The 15,388-nt window shown below is 47.1% G+C and overlaps 1 protein-coding gene across 1 annotated transcript in view; it reads right to left on the minus strand.

Annotated features, from left to right (window-relative positions):
* Positions 1-234: 234 nt before the first annotated feature.
* The window catches only part of astn1 (astrotactin 1), a 3,287,998-nt gene continuing 3,272,844 nt past the window's right edge, over positions 235-15,388 (minus strand). Inside the window, exon 21 of the mRNA XM_085982255.1 lies at positions 235-4,234. Within this exon, the coding sequence (XP_085838381.1) occupies positions 3,997-4,234 (238 nt within the window). The 3' untranslated portion in view covers positions 235-3,996. The remainder of the gene's footprint in view (positions 4,235-15,388) is intronic.

A 15,388-nucleotide genomic window follows, 5' to 3' on the forward strand; every position in this document is an offset into this window, starting at 1 on the left:
TTATTTTCCGCCCCGTTAGCACCCTCTTAGTAGTGCTCTGTGAGTGAGGTTATAATGAGGGGATCAGTGTGTTTTACACTGGAATAGGGGAGAGAGGTGATAGAAGTGCAAAGTGCAATTGATTTCAGCTTTACACCAGTGGACTGTCTCTTGCTCTATGCTGCATGTTGAAATGTTCAGTGTTGTGGCGTAGCTCTGGTTTGAGGAATGGAGTCTTTTAGCAGGCAAGATTACTAGCTTTTACTGGTTTATTTTGTGATGGTTCATAAAATATTAGCAGTCGGTCAATGTGTTTTAACAAAGAGTAGTGTAAAAATGTTACCACATCACATCTTTTAGCAACTATACCTTTGCTACAATAATCTTAAAAGTTGGTGATTTTTGTTATATACAGTAAAAAGCCTATTCTGAATAAATATTAAAACACGTAATTGTAGACCATGCACCTGTCTATCTGTCAGTGGATTTAAATCAGCATGACCTAATGTGGGGGAGGAATTCACTAATCTAATCTGATCTAATCTAATTTGCATGCTGGGGAATGCCTGAAGAATTGTTTCATTGTGAGGAATCAGCCAGGATATGTTTGCAATTATACAAGGGCAGGATGTGGAACACCATCCGACAGATTACTGCAGTATTCGGAGAGGACTATAGTGTCAAACAAACAGTGTCGACTGAGGTACTGAACAAGAGACTGGAAATAAGATTACAATGGCGTATCACCCCATAAGAGCATTCACAAGGTGTCATGTTAAATCCTTTCTATAATAGGAGTACTACTCTACTGATCCCATTTCTATAAGAGGGTTCACTTGGTACCATGTTTACCCTTTTCCAAAAGAGGGCACACCAGGCAACCTTCTCGTACTTTATCAATAGTAGGAGCAGGGCAAACACGTGATGTTCAATATTACTATTCCACAAAAAAATCTGCTTCTCCTAAATGGTCCGATCCGTGACGGTTTTGTAATATTAGCGTCTGGTCTCAGTTTACTCGCTGCTGCGCCTTCAGAGACAGTAAATTAACAGTAAGAAACCGAGTGAGGCAGAGTGACCTACAATAACTAATAGGTCGGGTCTCCCCTCATCAATACATATGTGTTTGTGTATATATGCAATTATAGCTGCGGTTGGTTAGATCCCTTTGCGATCCTGTTTGATGCTCCTCTGCCCTCCTGACACTGGGTGCATTAAGTGCATGGTTTTCTTTTCATCTGAATGAGAAACCTACATGCATAAAATGTAGCATGTGTGTGAGTGTGTGTATAACAACAACAACTTGCATTTATATAGCACCTTTAAAGTAGTAAAATGTCCCAAGGTGCTTCACAGGAGTGTTATCAAACAAAATTTAACACCGAGCCACACAAGGAAATATTAGGACAGGTTACCAAAAGCTTGGTCAAAGAGGTAGGTTTTAAGCAGCGTCTTAAAGGAGGAGAGAGAGGTAGAGAGGCAGAAAGGTTTAGGGAGGGAATTCCAGAGTTTAGGGCTTAGGCAGCTGAACGCACGGCCGCCAATGGGGGGAGTGATTAAAATCAGGAATGCGCAAGAGGCCAAAATTGGAGAAGTGCAGAGATCTCTGAAGATTTTCGGGCTGGAGGAGGTTACAGAGATAGGGAGAGGCGAGGCCATGGAGGGGTTTGAAAACAAGGATGACATTTTTAAATCTGAGGCGTTGCCAGACTGGGAGTCTATGTAGGCCATCGAGCACAGGGGTGATGGGTGAATGGGACTTGGTGCGAGTTATGATACAGGCAGCAGAGTTTTGGATGAGCTCAAGTTTATGTAGGGTGGACTGTGGGAGGCCGGCCAGGAGTGCGTTGGAATAGTCAAGTCTGGAGGGTAACAAAGGCATGGATGACAGTTTCAGCAGCGATGAGCTGAGGCTAAAGGCAATGGCTTCGGTCTTCCCAATACTTAGTTGGAGAAAATTTCTGCTCATCCAGTACTGGATGTCGGACAAGTAGTGGGATAAATCAGAGACAGTGGAGAGGTCGAGAGAGGTGGGGTGAGGTAGAGCTGGGTGCCGTCAGTGTACATGTGGAACATGACATTGTGTTTTCGGATGATGTGGCCAAGAGGCAGCATTTAGATGAGAAATAGGAGGGGACCATGGATAGATCCTTGGTGGACTCCACAGGTAATGGTGCAGGATCGGGAAGAGAAGCCGTTGCAGATGATTCTCTGGTTATGATTAGATAGATAAGAATGGAACCAGGCGAGTGCAGTCCCACCCAGCTGGATGACGGTGGAGAGGCGATGGAGGAGGATGGTATGGCCAACTGTATCAAAGGCTGCAGACAGGTCGGGTGGGATGAGGAGGGATAGTTTAGCATTGTCACAGTTATATAGGATGTAATTTGTGACTTTGATGAGCTGTTTTTGTACTATGGCAGGGGCAGAAACCTGATTGGAGGGATTCAAACATGGAGTTGAAAGAAAGGTGCGCACGGATTTGGGAGGCAACAACATGTTCAAGGACTTTGAAGAGGAAAGGGAGGTTGTAGAAGGGGTGGTAGTTTGCAAGGACAGCAGGGTGAAAGGTGAGTTTTTTAAGGAGAGGGGTGATGACAGCAGGTTTGAGAGGGGAGGGGGACAGTCCCTGAGGAGAGAGAACAGTGAACAATATCAACTGATTGGGGCCAAGATGGGAAGTTGGGCAGTCAGCAGTTTGGTGGGATTAGATTTGAGGGAGCATGGAGGGAGATTAGGTTCCATGGACAAGATGAGCTCACAGAGGGCATGAGGGGAGATAGTTGAGAAACTAGAGAAAGATGCGAGTTCATGCTAAGGCAGGGGGGAATCTTAGAAGAAGTTTAGCCTGGTGGGCTGGGGGAAGGGAGGAAAGCGGCAAAGGCAGCTGAGTGGATGGTCTCGATCTTAGTGACAAAGAAGTCCTTGCACTTGCTGTTGGAGTTGAGGGCGGAGGAGGCAGAGGAGAGAAGTTTAAGAAGACGGGTTGTAGTGGAAAAGAGAAGCTAGGGGTTATCTTTGCATTTGTGTGCGTGCATGCATGTAGGTATATGGTTTAGTACCACTAGGATTGCCATCCATCCAGTATTGGATCAGACAGTTGGATTGTTTGAGTAAGCTGGTGGAAATTTCCCAAAATATAAACAGAGCCTCAGAAGCTCATCAATTGTCTCCATTTAGTCCTGTGCCTCATGGTATGGGGGGATTATTTCTAAACTACATATAGAAGGGGCCACAAGGAACCATAGCACCCCTTGCAGTCGGAAGGCTTCATAGATGCGGCGCTGTGTGTAATAGTAACTTCCTCTACAATGGAACACTAGGTACCATAGTAACCCCTCTGTCATGGGTAACTCAGTGCTATGTTAACCCTCTGCCTTTGGGAACCAATACCATTGCAACCCCCCTCTTTTTAAGGCTGACATTAGGGCTAATAGTGGGCCATCTCTGAGAATGACATGAGGTGCCATGTTAATTTTCATCATCAGCGCAGCAAACTCCAGAACTTAATGCATGATCCAACCCTGAAACCCAACCCGATTCCACCACCTGTGCAGTGTTGGACCTGACAATAGGTGGCGGCCCTAAGTGCCGCTGAGCGTTAAATAAAACACTTCCAATATGCAACAATGTTGGAATGTTTACAATGAAACAATATCAATATATTTCAGGCCCTAAGACAGCGGAACAACAGATTCGGCTGTGGGAATACACGTAATGCTCACACCATCACCACCATCTGATTCCTCCTCCAGTCCTTCCAGCTTCCAGTGAAGAAGTTTAAATCAAACGATCCACATGTTTGGCTGACACTATTCAAACAGATTCAAAGTTTTACAGCCAGACCAAAGTGAGCCTGGGGTTTAACGAGCTCCACAAAACGATTGCGGGGAGCCAAGCAACATTTTACCCAGAAGGCCGTGTGGATTGCGTGTAAAGCAGCTGGCGAAGGTGGCGTGGGGGCGGGAGGGGGGTGGGGGCAGTGGTGGAGGGATGGAAGTGATGTATTGTCCTCTGTCAGAACTCTTTGTGCTCTCCGTAGTCATTGTACAGCACCGTCAGGAGCTGCTCGTCGCAGATCTTTTTGACCCCTGTGCTCAGCTCTTGCCAGTTTATTCCTGAAGGCTTCATTTCACTGTACCGGCAGGACAGGTATTTGAAGGAGATCCGGCGCAGGACAATCTTGGGCTCCCGCAGCAGGCTCCTGCACCAGCTGCTCAGCTCTTCCAACTTGGACAGGATTAGACCAGCCTTCCTGCAGGTGAAAAATGGGTAGGTGCGTGTGTATGTATGAGACAGAGAGAAGGAGAGAGAGAGAAAGGGGGAGAGGGAGAGACAGAAAAGGGAAAGACGGAATGAAGGGGGAGGGAGAGAGAGAAATTGAGAAAGACAATGGAGGAGAGGGTGGGAGAAAGGAGAGGAGGGGAAGAAAAATAAAAGTGAAAGATAGACATACATGGGGAAGGAGAGAATGAGAGCAAGAAGGGGAGAGGAATGGGCGAAGAGAGATGGAGAAGGGAAGAGAAAGAGGCAAAAGGAGAGAGGGTAAAAAGGGGGATGAGTGAGAAGAAGATGGAAAGTGGGGAAGAAACGGAGGGATAAGAAAGGGGGTGAAAAAGGGGAAGAAAGAGAGGAGGTGAAGAGAGAACCAAGAAAGAGCAAGGGGAAGAATGAGAGGGAGAAGTGTGAGAGGGGAAGAATGAGAGAGATTAGTTTTAAAGTTACTTTGAAGTCACTTTTGTTCACATGTACAGGACTAGGAATTTACATCAAATAGTGAAGAAAAGGGTATTAATACAGATGGGAGTTCAACAAAATACTATTCCATTAAGATTCAAAATTCAAAGATGTTATGGTATAATAATTGCTTCAAATTATGGGGTGCACTTGTTTTATTAATGACAAGTGAAATGTAAAAAAGGCATCAACCATTCCATTACTGCCTGAGTCATTAACATAACTGAGTATGCCACTAAACTGAATATAACAGGATGAATTGTCCAACAAGGTGTCAGCCTTGGCTCAGCGGTAGCACTCTGTCTCTGAGGCAGAGGGTTGTGGGTTCAACCCCACTCCAGAGACGTGAGTACATAATTTAGGCTGACACTTCAGTGCAGCGCTGAGTGAGAGCTACACTGTTGGAGGTCCCGTCTTTCGGATGAGTTGTTAAACAAAGGTATACAAATAGACTGACAGTCTCACTATAGATTGTATAGAATAGGGCTGACAGTCTCATTGCAGACTGTATATAACAGGACTGACTGCCTCACAACAGGTTATAAATATTGGAACTGACTGTCCAATATCAACTGTGTCTATAACATGACTGGCTGTCCCAACAGCGACTGTATATAGCAGGACTGGCTATCCCACGTATTGTATATAACAGGACTGACTGTTCCATGCCTGATTGTACATAATGGCCCAGAAATTCGGGTCGGGGGCTTCCCGCGGGTGTAAGCCCCCGACCTGCACATACCTAGCGCGCCGGCCATTGTGCTGTGGGCCCCCATGGAATTCCGATCCTGGGCCTGCTCCAACTGCCGGCGCGCAGTGCTTGCGTATCCCAGGGGCGTAGTTAGTTCGATGCGTCCCCTGGGATCATATGGGCCATGGGGAGCCAATCGGAGCAGGGAATGCTTCATTCATAAGTTTGACAGGAAGTGCTGTCAAACTTAGAAATACTACGAGCCCCAAAACATCATTAAATCTTCAAATAAATTTTAAGAAACATCATTTTTAAATCTAAATATATAAAACAGTATGTCTCTCTGTCTGTCTGTCTGTCTCTCTGTCTGTCCAGCTATACAATCAAAAGTTATAGAGCGTACCTACACATGTGTTATATCAAAAGAAAGCTCATCATTAGGGGACTCTTGTAGGCGTATTTACTTTTTCGTCGGACAAATATTGTGCTGACGGTATCCAAAAAACGTTCAAAATTCCGCTCATTATCCGCTCATTAGCATCGAGTGACGTGAAGGTTGACCAATCGTATGGTCGAGCGACCCGACGGTCGACCAATCACTGCATCACGGGGGCGGGTTCATTGCATGTGCAGGCGGGCCATCCTACAGTCGAGTGACAGGTCGATTGACCGATCCTACACTTCAGTGACCTGACAGTTGACCAATCGGTGCGTGTGTGGGCAGGCCTTATCATTCTGAACCGAGGTGAGTGGCCGGCATCTTGATTCCAAACTCTTCATTTCTTTTTCCCGCTTTCTGCGTGTTTCTTTTCAAATCTACATTTCCAGCAAAAAAAAAGTTGCTTTTAAAACACAAATTGTTTTTAAAAAAAGTTAATTCATTTGTAAATCTTTTCTCTAACCTCTATAATTTTCCTATCTTTCCACCGTTTTTGCAGGCAGGCCTCGCAGCCTGGGCGTCTGTTGCCCAGCCACGCCCGAGCTACGCACCGGCCGTCCCGCTGGGCCCGATTCTGAACCAGCGGCCAGCCATCTTGGTAAAGGCTGGCTGGGCTCACTGCAAGCTGCTCGCGCTTCATTCACGCTCGCGCTACACGGCGCACGCGCACCTTCACACGGGGCACACAGAGCAGCGGGCAGAGGGAAGCGAGCAGGTTAGCGGGGGGGCGGGGCTCTGGAGGGGTGGGGGAGGGGGGGAGTGGAGAGGGTTACCCCGGCAACCGGGCTCGCCAGCCGCAATCGGCCGTCTCAAGCCGCTCAGGCCCAGGCCCGGTCCCGGAGATCGGCGAGGGCGGAGAGGGTAGGGGGGTTACCTCGGCAACCCGGAATTGGCCGTCTCAAGCCGCCTCAGGCCCGGCCTCGGGGAGGGGGGGCGCGGGGCTCGGGTGGACCGGGGCGCTGCGCTTGGCTTGGCCATGTCACTGCGTGGGACGGCACGGAGCTCAGCGGAGCCATCGCCGGCAGAGGGGGAGAGTGTCTGCTGGCTCCCCCCCCTCCCTTTTCCCCCCCCTCCCTTTCTCCCCCCCTCCTTTCCCCACCTTTTCCCTCCCCCCCCCTCCCCTCTCCCCCTCTCCTCCCCCCTCCTTCCTCCCCTCCCACCCCCTTCCTCCTCCCCCCCTTCCTCCCCCCTCCCCCCCTTCCCTCCCTCCCTCCCCTCCCTTCCTTCCCCCCTCCCCTCCCTTCCCTCCCCCCCTCCCCCTCCTCCCACCCCACCCACTCCCCCTTCCCCCCCTCCCCTTCCTCCCCCCTCCCCCCATCCTTCCTCCCCCTCCCCCTCCCCACCCCCCTTCCCCCTCCCCTTCCTCACCCCCCCTCCCCCTCCCCTTCCTCACCCCCTCCCCCTCCCCTTCCCTCCCCCCTCCCTCCTCCCCCTCCCCTCCCCTCCTCCCCCCTCCCTTCCCTTCCTTCCCCCCTCCCCCTCCCCTTCCTGCCCCCTCTCCCCTTCCTCCCCTACCCCTCCTCCCCCCCTCCCCCTCCTCCCACCCCTCCCCTCTCCCTTCCTCCCCTCCCCCGCCCCTTCCTCTCCCCCTCCCCTTCCTCCCCCCTCCCCTTCCTCACCCTCCCCCTCCCCCCTCCCCCTCCCCTACTCCCCCTCCCCTTCCTGCCCCCCCTCCCCTCCCCCTTCCTCCCCCCCTCCCCCTCCCCTTCCCCCCATCACTCTCTCTCTTCCCCCCAGTCACTCTCTCTCTTCCCCGTCGCTCTCTCTCTTCCCCCCAGTCGCTCTCTCTCTTCCCCCCAGTCGCTCTCTCTCTTCTCCCCGTCGCGCTCTCTCTTCCCCCCAGTCGCTCTCTCTCTTCCCCCCCAATCGCTCTCTCTCTTCCCCCCAGTCACTCTCTGTCTCTCTTCCAACAACAACATGCCCTCAAAAAAGCCTCAGCACCGCCGGGCACTTCAGCCAGTAAACTATAAATTACATGAAATAACTATTTTAAACAATAATTTAAATTTTTGAAAAAAATCATTTTATTTTCTAACGGGGCTAAAAATAAACTTACCTTTCTTTAAAGTATTTAAAAATAATAAACCTGTGGAAAAAATGTTTTAATTTTAATGAATTCACCACTTACCTTGTAAAAAGCCAGGCCTTGCGGCTGCTTCTTAAATGTCTAACTTCTGGAGACTTACCCTCCCGGGAAAACCTGCAAAAAAAACGTAAGTTCGATGCGCACGCTCAGCCTCTCCCGCGCACCTGCGTTTGACCTCTTAACCCCTGCTTTAGGGGAACGGAAGTGCCGGTTTCCCGTGCATGCGCAGTGCATGTAGGAAACCGGCATTTCCATTGGGCTTACGGGCGAGTACCCCGTGCGTACTCACCCCGTGGAGACCCGAAGTTCTGGGCATTAGGACTAACATTCCCCTTCTGACTGTATCAATAAAAGGATTGAGATTGCCATTATAGACTGTATATACCAAAAACAGCAATGACAACAACAACTTGCATTTATACAAGTGCCTTTAACGTAGGAAAATGTCCCAAGGCACTTCACAGGAGACTTATTAAAACAAAATTTAACACCAAGCCACATAGGGAGATATCAGGGGCAGGTGACCAAAAGCTTGGTCAAAGAGGTAGGTTTTAAGGAGCGTCTTAAAGGAGGAAAGAGAGAATAGAGAGGTTTAGGAAGGGAATTCCAGAGCTTAGGGCCCAGGCACCTGAAAGCACGGCCGCCAATGGGTGGAGCGATAAAAATCGGGGATACTCAAGAGGCCAGAATTGGAGGAATGCAGCAATCTCGGAGGGTTGTAGGGGTGGCGGAGGTTACAGAGATAAGGAGGGGTGAGGCCTTGGAGGGGTTTGAAAACAAGGATGAGAATTTTAAATTTAAGGTGTTGCCGGACCGGGAACCAATGTAGGTCAGCGAGCGCAGAGGTGATGGGCGAACGGGATTTGGTGTGAGTCAGGATACAGGCAGCTGGGTTTTGGATCACCTCAAGTTTACTGAGGGTGCAAGGTGGGAGGCCAGCCAGGAGTGTGTTAGAATAGTCGAGTCTAGAGGTAAAAAAAGGCATGGATAAGGGTTTCAGCAGCAGATGAGCTGAGGCATCAATCTCAATGCAATCTCAAGGAACATCACCTCATCTTTCTACTAGGCACTTTACAACCTTCTGGCCTAAACATTGAGTTTAGCAACTTTAAATCTTAACCAGCGCTCCCATTTCCTCTGACTGTGGGTGCTGGTCATGGATGATGGCAGCACCAGAGTCACTGGGAGTGGAGGACTTGTGGGCTGGTGCTTTGGGTGAGGATCCCCCATCGGTACATGGCTGGAGGGTGGTCCACACCCCTGGGTTCTACCCACCTTTCTCCATCATATTCCCAGGGCACGGGAGCCTTTTCCTCTTTCCCACATTTTCCATGCTTCCCTCCCACTCTACTATTCTGCAGTAACCATTTACACCTCTTCTAGACCCATCTTTTGTTTCTTTACTTGTACCATTATCACCCGCTTTTTGCCTTGGCCCATTGCACCCTTTTGCCTGGCTCTGTATTTGCTTAAAAACTGTTCATCGACCTGAAACGTTAACTCTGTTTTTCTCTCTCCACAGATGCTGTCTGACCTGCTGCATGTTTCCAGCACCTTCTGTTTTTATTTCAATCATTCTTAATGCTTGAGTATGGACATCTATTCCCAAATTTGTATGCACACAAACCACTAAAAGCTAGTGCACAGGTACAAAAAAATAATTAAAAAAGCTAATGAAATGTTGGCCTTTATCTCACCAGGGGTGAGGAAGCTCTGCTTCAGTTGTATAGCGTCTTGGTCAGACCCCATTTGGATGATTGTGTTCAGTTTTGGGCACTGCACCTCAGGAAAGGTTCATTAGGTTGATTCCTGGGATGAGAGGGTTGTCCTATGAGGAGAGATTGAGCAGAATGGGCCTGTACTCTCTGGAGTTTAGAAGAATGAGAGGTGATCTCATTGAAACATATAAGATTCTGAGGGGGATTGACAGGGTAGATGCTGAGAGGTTGTTTCCCCTGGCTGGAGAGTCTAGAACTAGGGGTATAGTCTCAGGATAATGGGCCAACCTTTTAAGGCTGAGATGAGGAGGAATTTCTTCACTCAGAGGGTTGTGAATCTTTGGAATTCTCTGCCCCAGATGGCTGTGGATGCTGAGTCATTGAGTATATTCAAGGCTGAGATAGATGGATTTTTGGACTCTAGGGGAATCAAGGGATATGGGGATCAGGCGGGAAAGTGGAGTTGAGGTCGAAGATCAGCCATAATCTTATTGAATGGCGGAACAGGTTCGAGGGGCCATATGGCCTACTCTTGCTCCTAATTCTTATGTTTTTATGAAAGATATAATGGCCTTGAAGTGGGTGCCATGCAGGCTAAAAGGGTTAAATTATGAGGACAAGTTGCATAAACTATATTTGTATTCCCTCAAGTTCAGAAGGTTGAGAGGTGATCTAATTGAGGTATTTAAAATGATTAAATAGGGATTCAATAGGGTAGCTACAGAGAAACTATATCCTCTGGTGGGGAAAATCCAGAACAAGGGGGCATAACGTTAAAATTAGAAGTTGGCCATTTAGGAATGAATGCAGGAAATATTTTCAAGACGTGAGCACGGTTATGTAGTTTTTCTAAGGAAGAAAGACTCAGTGAAGAACCAGGGGCCCTTCCGCAGAATGTCACCATGGTGGAAAAGTGTAAAATAGAAAATGTGGCAAATCAGGAATCAGTGATTAGGTGACACCAAGTTTGATTTTGAAAAGCTAAGGGGGCTAAAGTTCAGAGAATGATGACAACAATAGCATCAATAAAATACAAAAAAAACAAGAATGGCTGTGAGAGAGAGAGAAAGAGAGTGAGAAGTTGGAGGCGGCTAGTGATAGTACTGTAGGATGTTCTATCAGATGGCCAGCTTTCTCTTGAATCCTGCTCACAAATGTGATTGAGGTGTTGAAAGACTGTTCCAGATTGGAAGCAGCGTTCAGGTCTTGGGTTGACTTAGAATTGTTGAGGGGGCGGAAGAAGTGTATTGGAATGAAAGGAAAATTTACTGGCATTTACATAGTGCATTGTCGCATGGCTGAAATGCCTCGAAGCACTTTTTACGGTGAGTTACTTTTGGAGCTCAGTGACTGTTGTTTTGTAGGTGAACACAACAGGCATTTTGCCCCAGCAGCTTGCCACAAACAATAATGACAGGAATGACCAGTTAATCGGATATTTTTGCTGGTAGTTGATGAGAGCAGCCAGGACACAAGGACAACTGCCATGGGATCTTTAATGTCCACCTAAAATGGGACCTTACTTGGCATTTCCTCCAAAGGATAGCACATCCAAAAATGTAGCATTCGCTCAGTACCTCACTGGAATATCAGCCATGATTAAGTCCTGATGTGGGACTTGAAGCTCCAACTTTCTGACAGAACTCCTACGGAGTTTTAGCAATGGAGGAGATGTGATTAGATTTGGATTCCTAAACAGAACTTTGTCATATTACTAAAATTTAATACAAGACACCACGTTATTTTGTTTTAAAAAATTAGCGCTTGCCCTGGGGTGATTTGCCTCAAATGGATTTTTTTTTAAACAGCTAGTTTGTTAGTTTCTTCATTTCTTTATTCATTTGTAGAGAAAATTGTATTTCACCTGAAAATAGCAACTGTTGCCACAACACAAAGCCTCCAGGTTGCAGGGCAGCTTTTCAGCTCCATGTCATGAAATAACTATAAACACAGTCAGCTTGCTCAACTTCATCACTGAGTATATTCTTCGACTAACTTTGCATATTCCTGTATTCAACCTGGGCTTGCTGAACATTTACTGAGAAGGTTACTGTACGTAAGAAACACATGGGGCTGGGTCTTGTGAAACTGCAAGCAGAAATTCCATTAATCAACTGGTTTACAAAGACCATATTTCATTGCAATGATGTTACTTTGACTTGGGAGCGCCCCATGAAGGCAATTGCACCGTCCATGTATGTTTTTAGTTGTTTTCACTGGGCTGATATGAGAAGTTGGGCGCTGCTGCATTTCACCCCAAACTCCATTCCTCTACCCCCACAATGCAGATTTTCCTGTTGTAGCCGTGCACTGACTCAAGCAGCTTTGTTTTCCAGGAGTGTGACATTGCTTTACACTGTCCTACTCTGGTTCCAACGTTATTCCACAATTGGTTCTAACTTCACCCCCAAAAGTTTATCAAGAAATTCAGAATGGTTCCACTTTTTGTTTGGTACCTTATTTCATGAATTTTACACATACAAAAATTGGCAACATAGTCATCACAAACAGTACAAGTAGCAAGTAGCAATCATACACCTCTGATAAAGACATCAAATGTTTTGATCAGCTAGTAAAGAATAAAGAACTTCTTTCTAGAGCGCTTTTCATGCCCTCAGGATGTTCCAGGTGTTTCAGTGTAATTTTGCTGGTCTGGTGTGATCATGGCATCATGACCATCACATGCTCAAATAGATGTGTGTTATTGTTTATGCTGAACCACCAACAGAGAGTGATCAGTAATGAGGTTAATTCAAACAATCGGTAATGACTTGCATAACTGGTTTCACAATCGTGGATGAAAGGTAATGATGCTAGGAACCTTATGCTGTCTTAGAGTTTTCCCCATTTCCAAAATGATGGTGCTGTGGACAGATCATGTCTTACCATTGGACCGTTAACATTGTGGTAACTGCATTTTTACTTGCCTTTGACTAATGTGATGGCATAGTGAACAAGAGAAAGTGACTGATTAAGGGTAGCAGCAGCGCTAATTGTGAACACACACAAACCACGTGCACAAAGATGTTGCATTATCAAGACTTTATGGGCCATGGTTCTATAATGATTTTGCACTGAATTGCATTCCAGTCAAACTTTGGGTTGTTGCATCACTGATGTGATTGGACCAACTTTTGAAATGATTTTCAAGCCCTGCCACTCGACCAATTCTCTCATTTGTTGCCCGGTCAGAACAATCACACGCCAATCAAATAATCTGGTTTAAGATAACATGCCCGAAGTGGTGAGAATGTGGAGTGGTTGAGGCAAATAGAATAGTTGCATTTGAAGGAAGCTAGATAAGTACGCGAGGGAGAAAGGAATAGAAGGTCATGTTAATGGGGTGAGATGAAGTAGGGTAGGAGGAGGCTCGTGTGGAGCATAAACACCAGCTTGGGTTTATGGCCTGAATGGCCTGTTTCTGTGCTGTAAAAGTCTGTGCAATTCTATGTAAAATGTAAATTGCTGGAGCCCATCTTCTGCGGCACAATGACCTAAACGCTGGCTTGGGTATCTCATTTAGTGCGGTTCTGCAATAAATGTTGGAACATTTGTTCAATCGACCATTCATTTTGAGAAATGGGAAGCTTGATCCTAAGGAAACTGTGGATCTCATTTCCATTGCTGTTCTAATCAGAGCAGCCAAACTTGTGTTAACAGAGCCTGAATTTGCTTTGGGGCGAGCACCATCCATTAGGTTATAATTGTGATAAATTGCTTTCTTAATAACTATTTCCACCCTCCTCCTTTCTCAGAGAACCTCATACAGTCATGCAAACTCCGCAGAGTTTAATGCAAAGAAAGACCTCGGCCTAGAAATTCGAAAGACGGCAGAAAGTGTCAGGTGTGGCTCAGTTGGTAGCACACTCGCCTCTGAGTCAGAAGGGACTTGAGCACATAAAGAAAGCTAGGCTGATACTCCAGTGCAGTACTGAGGGAGTGCTGCACTGTCGGAGGTGCCGTCTTTCGGATGAGACGCTAAATCGAGGCCCCGTCTGCTCTCTCAGGTGTATGTAAAAGATCCCATGGCACTATTTTGAAGAAGAGCAGGGGAATTATCCCCGGTGTATTAGCCAATATTCATCCCTCAACCAACATAACAAAAACAGATTATCTGGCCATTAGCACATTGCTGTTTGCGGGACCTTGCTGTGTGTAAATTGGCTGCCGCGTTTCCCACATTACAAAAGTGACTCCACTTCAAAAGTGCTTAATTGGCTGTAAAGCGCTTTGAAACGTCCGCTGGTCATGAAAGGCGCTATATAAATGCAAATCTTTCTTTCTTTACTCCGACAGTGCAGTACTCCCTCAGCACTGCACTGGAGTATTAGCCTAGATTTTTATGTGCTCAAGTCCCTGGGACTTAAACCTGCAACCTTCTGACTCAAAGGTGAGTGTGCCACCAACTGAGCCAAAACTGACACGAGCCTCACACACTGCTCAATGCACACTTCCCCAACCCCCACCATTCACCTACCAACAATCTCTACCAAACACGAGGCACACCTCACATTCTTAGCTTCACCTCACCCCCTTGGAGGAGATGGTGCTGGCCAATCTTGACAGGGGCATGGCTGAGCCCTTGGCCAGCGGTGGGGCTGAAAGGATACAAGATGCTGGTATCCTCATACGTTATCCTCCTTCTCACATCCCCCTCATCCCACAATCTCTTCTGATGTACAAGCTGCGCATGGTGTCATCATGCAGCACTGGCTTTCCCGCCCTCCCCTCACCACAGCCCTACTCTTGTGTCCAGAAAGGGGCTGTCTGGGTTGCCTCCTTCCTTCTGGTTCCTCCTCTTCCCTCTGCGAGCAGCTTGTCCCCTTTGCTGCCTCTGTTTCATCTCCATGTGCCCCACAGGACTGTGTGCAACTGGCTTCTCAGAGGCCTTCCTTTAACATCCAAAGTCTTGCGAAGCATCTAGTAGCACTCTAACAACTTTTAAAACCTATTGCACCAAGCCACCACTTCAATAAAATATTAAGAAAAAACTCTAAAAACTGAAATCGAAACTTATCCGAAAGATGTGTGTGTCCCTTTAAGAAGCACTGACAGCGTCTCTGCAGTAAGCAATTTTTTCCATGCATGGTTGGGAGAGGGTGGTGTGGAGTGCGGCGATACCCAGAATCGCAGTTGTGCATCAAATCAGGCGTTGCACGCCGATTGACACCATGATCTGCACATTTGCTTTAGAGAAGCCAGCGCTGGTAACGGCAGTGCTATTGACCTCTCCAAAATGGCAGCCGCCGTGTCCCGTGCCGGAAGCGAGGTGGCTGCCATTTTTTAAAAAAACCAGCGTTAACGGTCGGCACAAAGGTAGGGAATTTCGCAGCCCTTGGAAGTTAGAGAGCAAATTATTTTCTTGGAGTCTGATTATGCTGCCAGGGCAACAAATGAGATAACTCGTCAAATGTTAAGTGGCAAGGCTTGAAATCATGTCAGAACTTGGCCCACGCACACCTATGATGCAAACATGTCAATCTATTCACTCCTGAGCTTCCACTTACCAGAAATCTGGACTTTGGCACCATTTCTTCAGCAAATCATAGGCCAAGGAGCAGGAATTTTCCACGTTTTATTTGAAGTTTTTTGTTGAGTGTTTACCTTAGCAGTACAGTGAAGCTCACTTGAAGTCACGTCAGTTTCACCAACTATAATATGCATTATATTGGGCTGTACATTTAACAGATCTGCCATACGGTAGCATAATGGTTATGTAACTGGACTAGTAATCCAAA

This window comes from Somniosus microcephalus, chromosome 3 (genome assembly GCF_052327205.1).
Source record: "Somniosus microcephalus isolate GS21.2 chromosome 3, FLI_Smic_1.0, whole genome shotgun sequence".
NCBI lineage: Eukaryota > Metazoa > Chordata > Chondrichthyes > Squaliformes > Somniosidae > Somniosus > Somniosus microcephalus.